This window comes from Scyliorhinus canicula, chromosome 24 (genome assembly GCF_902713615.1).
Source record: "Scyliorhinus canicula chromosome 24, sScyCan1.1, whole genome shotgun sequence".
Lineage (NCBI taxonomy): Eukaryota > Metazoa > Chordata > Chondrichthyes > Carcharhiniformes > Scyliorhinidae > Scyliorhinus > Scyliorhinus canicula.
In genome coordinates, this window is record NC_052169.1 from 19,453,187 (window position 1) to 19,459,186 (window position 6,000).

The 6,000-nt window shown below is 46.6% G+C and overlaps 1 protein-coding gene across 3 annotated transcripts in view; it reads right to left on the reverse strand.

Moving 5' to 3' along the window:
- The window catches only part of slc12a1 (solute carrier family 12 member 1), a 106,820-nt gene extending 105,398 nt beyond the window's left edge, over positions 1-1,422 (reverse strand). For all 3 annotated transcript variants that reach the window (XM_038784360.1, XM_038784359.1, XM_038784361.1), the window contains exon 1: positions 812-1,422. In XM_038784360.1, the coding sequence (XP_038640288.1) occupies positions 812-1,183 (372 nt within the window). In that variant the 5' untranslated portion in view covers positions 1,184-1,422. The remainder of the gene's footprint in view (positions 1-811) is intronic.
- Positions 1,423-6,000: the final 4,578 nt, after the last annotated feature.

Sequence of the window (6,000 nt, forward strand, 5' to 3'; positions counted from 1 at the left end):
GAGACCCACGCAGACATGAGAACGTACAAATTCCACACAGACAACGCCGGAATTAAACCCGGGTTTGGCAGCAGCGCTAACCACTCTGCCACTGTGCCATCCAATACAGCCAGGACACTGCTCTTCTTCAAAATAGTTCTGTAGTTCCTTCAATGCCTAGATGAGAGATTTTAGTTCAGTGCCTTATCTGAAAGCCAGCATCGGCCCTCAGTACAACACCCTGAGTGTCAGCCTTCGTTTTGTGATTCTCTGGAGTGGGGTGTGAGCCTACAATGCTGGTGACTAAGAGCGGCACCAACTAAGCCAGAACCAGCACACATTAGGAAGGCAAGCTGAGTGAGGCTCAGAGCTCAAGTTTTTTAAAGTGGCAAAAGTTCTGGATGCAAACACTAACATTACCATCCCCCATGGTGGCGTTATGGTGTTGTCACTGGACTAGTAATCCTGAGACCCAGGGTAATGCTCTGGGGTCCCAGGTTTGAAATCACACTGGCAGATGGCGAAATTGGAGTTCAGTAATAAAAAATCTGGAATTAAAAGTCTAACGATGACCATGGAACGATGGCCGATTGTGGTTAAAAACCCATTTGGTTCACTAATGTCCTTTAGGGAAGGAAATCTGCCGCCCTTACCCGGGCTGGCCGATGTGCGACTCCAGCCCCACATAGCCATGCAGTTGACTTAACCAGCCCCTGCTGAAGTGACCCAGCAAGTTATTTAGATCAAGGGCAATTAGGGATGGGCAACAACGATGCCCACATCCCAAAGACAAATTTGTAAAATAAGCGCAGTGGGGAAAACTGGCCCTCACCCTCCTTAGGTCTTCATGAAGATCGGCCAGGGAGGGTCGGTTGACCTTGACGCCGCTGAAGCTGCCGGTGTTGCGGTAGAAGTCTATCCTGGGCACCCTGTCCACGGTGTTGTGCCCAAAGGTCTTCAGGTAGGAGTTGCTGAGGGTGTCACACGACTGGAAGACGCCGTCGGCTCGTTGGGAGTCGCTGCCGCGGTTCTGGAAGCTGAACTCGAAGCGCTGGAGGCGGCTCACGCCGTCCTCGGCGCCCCCGAAGGCGGAGGAAGGGGCGTACTCGGGCGGCTCGTCCACCAGCCTCACGTGGAAGCGGCTGCACGGGGTGCCGGCCTCGTCCGCCCCGCCCGGGAAGCTGGGGTTGAACTCTCTCTCCATCGTCGCCGCTGCCCGAGTGGGGGGGGGGGGATCAAAATGGCGGCCGGGCCGCGCGCTCGTCGCTACTGGCAACCGCCTCCGGGTCCCCGGCACTCTCACTAACACCACTGCCCGCCGACCCGGACCCCCTCGGTGTTGGCGTTGCTGCCGCTGTTATTGCTGTTGTGTGGTATTAGCGACGCTTTCGCCCCGCGCGCACACAATCTTGCTTCAGCCGCGTCCAACGGCGAATAAGCACCTCGCGCACTTTCCCGCTCATTTTATAAGCGCCGGACCCGGCTCGCGCATGCGCGTCGGCCGGCGCCCACTGATTGGCCGAAAGCGCCCAGTGCAATGCGCATGACTGACTGGCTGGCTGGCTGGGCCACCTTTTGGTGCCCATCCCCCAATTGCCCTTGAACTGAGTGGCTTGCTGGGGGGGGGGGGGAGTTCCAGGCACCGACTACCCTCTATAAAAAACCTTCCCTCGCACATCTCCTCTAAACTTTGCCCCTCGCACCTTAAACCGATGTCCCCTAGTAATTGACTCTTCCACCCTGGGAAAAAGCTTCTGACTATCCACTCTGTCCATGTCCCTCGTAATTCTGTAGACTTCTACAGGCTTTGAGAAAGAGTCACCCAGACTCAAAAGGTTAGCTCCCTTCTCTCTCAGCAGATACTGTCAGTCCTGCTGAGATTGTCCAATATTTTCTGTTTTTGCTTCAGATTCCAGCACCTGCAGTAAATTCCTTTAATCTCCAATCAAATGTTTTCATTTACAAAATATGCCTGCCTATCATTTAACAACATCCTAATGCTTTTCCAAAGCATTGATATACTCAAGTCGAGAGGTATTTTAAAAATACTGAACTGCTGATATTTATAGGATGAAATGTTGGGGAAACTATTTGAAAACTGCATACAGCACAATAGGAGCCCATTCGGCCCATCGTCTATATGCCAGCGCTTTGAAAGAACGATCCCACCCTCCCACTCGCCCCACCAACCACCCACCCAATCCTTCTGCAAATGTTTCATTTCGAGAATTTGTCCAACTCCCATTTGAAAGTTACTATTGAACCTGCTTCCACCGTTGAGGCAGTATTGGAATCCTAACAATTAAACTTTATTTTGGTAGGATAACAAGAGTGTTAATCCTTTTTCGAAAGCGCTGGAGGACTAACCTTTTATTATCTCTCCCGCCACATGTGATGTAAAGTTGCAATTCTGGTATTGCTAAACAAAATGTGATTTAATATCTTGCGGATATATTTCGCCATTCTTGACGAAAGTAATGAGACAATGAGGCAGAACCAAAAACAACAAAGGGATCAAATAGAAAATGGGTTCTCATTGTGTCTTGCCTGTGCAAATGACATATTAAAGTCAAAACAGAAACTCAACAAGTCCGTGGAGAGGAAAGGAGGTTAACATTTCGAGTCTGAATGACCCATCTACAGATCTGGGCGCATATTGAAACGCGAGGTTGATTTTACTTTCCAAAGACGATTTATGTTAAATTCATTTGCAACTTCAGACGCCTATACAAAGTCGTGCATTCACTTGTATTGCAATTTAACCGAGCATTTAGATCCATTGTGTCTGACACCTTTAATACAGTTTGATTAATGCCCTCAGCCCTGGCTGTTTAGCACAGGGCTAAATCGCTGGCTTTGAAAGCAGACCAAGGCAGGCCAGCAGCATGGTTCAATTCCCGTAACAGCCTCCCCGAACAGGCGCCCGGAACGTGGCGACTAGGGGCTTTTCACAGTAACTTCATTTGAAGCCTACTCCTGACAATAAGCGATTTTCATTTTTCATTTCTTAGCAAGTATTAGAATTTTAAGACGCACAATACATTAATTGCCATTATTTTTGACTCTGTAAAAAAAACTTGAGCGCTTCCCGTAAAAAAAAAGTTCTAATTCGGAGACAGGGGCTAATGTGAGTGTTGTTACGACTTCTCTGTCTCTTGATGTTTAACATCTGATATATAAACCCCGCAGATCTACAAGAACAATAATGTAAATGTTTACTGTTCAGCTTCAAAACACACTCAACTGCAAGATATAACCTACTGTTTTTGTAGAGGAAATCCAACTTCTACCTCCCATCCATGGACACAATCCTTTAATGATCTATCAATCCAAGTGCATAATCAGCAAGAAATTGTCTGATTAAATTCAAATTCCCTGACAACTCCACAGCGCATTCACTAAAACTGTTCAAATCTCAAATGACTGGGCATTAATTCGCAACAAACTTTCGCTTCGACTAAAACAATACCCCGTCCCTCAACCACACCTGGAACTTGGGAACGTCCCGCCTGTGAGAAATGCCCATTATATACAAAACTAATACATGGATAAACTATTGTTATATACACAACTACACCTGCTTTCCAAGAGGCCTTTATTTAGTTTTCTCTCATTTTTGTGAATGTTATTATGTCAGCACATATTTACTTTTTTGGAAAGGAAATCTAAACCCTGGAAGCCTGTTCTGGAGTAGAACACGCTGAGAGAGTAGCTCTCTCGCTACTCAAAAGTCCACTTTCAGCTGCAGATGTGTCAGTCATCTGGTCTGCAAACTTTAAAAGATATTCTGCTCTGTTTGACCGGGCATGTTCGGTAACGCTGCGTTGGAGAAGTCCCCAAAAGACGGGCGAAATATCATCAAAATGAATTTTAAAGATGTACAAACCGGGTGGTGAATGGGGTACGCGACGCAATATAGACCAAGGACTGATATGATCATGCAATCCAATATTATAATAACCATCGACGGGGTTTTATTGAGAAAATTCAGCTGAGAGATAGCGTTGGCGTGAAGTTTAGCAAAATCATTTGCGCATTTTGGGGAGAGAAGAGCGAAAGATAGAGAGGAATTTTAGCAGAAAGTTGAAACTTGAATGAATTAACTCCGATACAACTCGGGCACATTCTGACAATGTAAAAAAAAAACAATTTATTGTCAGATATGGTAAGTTTGACAAAAGGAGAGAGGAATGAAATCGACAGGGAGAGGGAGAGATGGAGACTCAATATCAAACCCAATCAAGTTGTGTTTCCAATGCGTTGTCACCCAGACTCGAAAGATCAGCTCCCTTCTCTCTCCACAGATGCTGTCAGCCCTACTGTGATTGTCCAGTATTTTCTGTTTGTGTTTCCAATGTTTCTTTTTTTTAAATGAACACCGCTTTTGTCTCTCATCCACTGGGAACCAAGATGACAATACCAGCTGTGTAACAATGCCCAGCCAATTTCTATTGTGTAATTTAGTAGCAATTTCTAGGAAATGTTAATATCCCCAGAAATGCAAACGCGGAGCACGGTTGCACTGAAATCCCTCTGTGGAGAGAGAAACAAGTTTCGAGCTCAACATGACCCTATTTGAGATAAAAGTTTGTGGGCTGGTGCAGTAGCAACCAGCAGTGTGTTCGAGTGTTCTCTGCTGATCTCGCTTCCAATTAATTGCAGGCGAAAATAGGACGCCATGGAAGTTTTAAAACACAAAAAATCGATACTTTGATTTTCTTTTTCTTTTAAATGTGCACCCCCATCACGGGCACTGTTATTACAGCTCCCTGCAAAGATTTAACATCGGAATCATTGCTTATTTGCATTTAATCGGGAGGTGAATTTCTAATGGGTGAACACGTCTCTTTTCCATTTATGGCTGGATTCTTGGAATGTCATGGGGCAATGTGAGAGTGGAGAGGGTAAAACTGAAGTCAAATCACGGGTTTACAGTTCCTCCGGCGTTCTGACTCAGGCCATTAGTATGCTATTAACTTGACATATACATTTAAATTTCACACATACTGTTCTTTCAATCCTGACCCCCATGGCCCCGAACCTCGTTCTGAGAGTTTTGGGAAATTCCAAAACAAAATACTCAATGCCCAGGCCCAATCACTTCAACTCAACTGAGTTAAGTTTTGAAGTAAAACACCTTTCCTCCCAAAATATACTTTATTCATAACAATTGTAAAACTTCCTTGCAAACCATTTCATTGCAACTTCATTGCAAACCATGGTGGCACAGTGGTTAGAACATAGAGCAAAGAAAAATACAGCACAGAACAGGCCCTTCGGCCGACGTTGTGCCGAACTTTTGACCTAGACTAAGAACAAATTAATCTACACCCCATCATTCTACCGTAATCCATGTACCTATCCAAAAGGCTCTTGAAGATCCTTAATGTTTCCGACTCAACTACTTCCAGCACTGTTGCTTCACAGCGCCAGGGACCCGAGTTCGATTCCTGGCTTGGGTCACTGTCTGTGCGGGGTCTGCACATTCTCCCCGTGTCTGGTGGGTTTCCTCCGGGTGCTCCGTTTTCCACCCACAGTCCGAAGATGTGCAGGTTAGGTGGATTGGTCGCGCTAAATTGCCCAGTGGTGTCGAAAAGTTAGGTGGAGTTGCTGGGTTACGGGGATAGGGTGCTCTTTCAGGGGCCGTTGTAGATTTGATGGGCTGAATGGTCTCCTTCTGCACTGTAAATTCTATGATTCTACGATCTTGAAGAATTAGATTCTTCCTTTTAGGGCAGAGCTGAGGAGAATTCCCCCCCCCCCCCCCCCCCCGCCCCACCTCAGAGGGAGGTGGCACAGTGGTACAGTGGTTAGCATCGCTGCCTCACAGTGCCTGGGATTCCTGTTTGATTCCAGCACATTCTCCCAGTGTCTGCATGGGTTTCCTCCGAGTGCTCCGGTTTCCTCCCACAGTCCACAAACGTGCAGGGTTAGGTGGACTGGCCATGTTAAAATTGTCCCTTGGTGTCCAAAGGTGTGAAGGTTAAGTGGGGTTACAGGGAGAAGGTGGAGGAAGTGGGC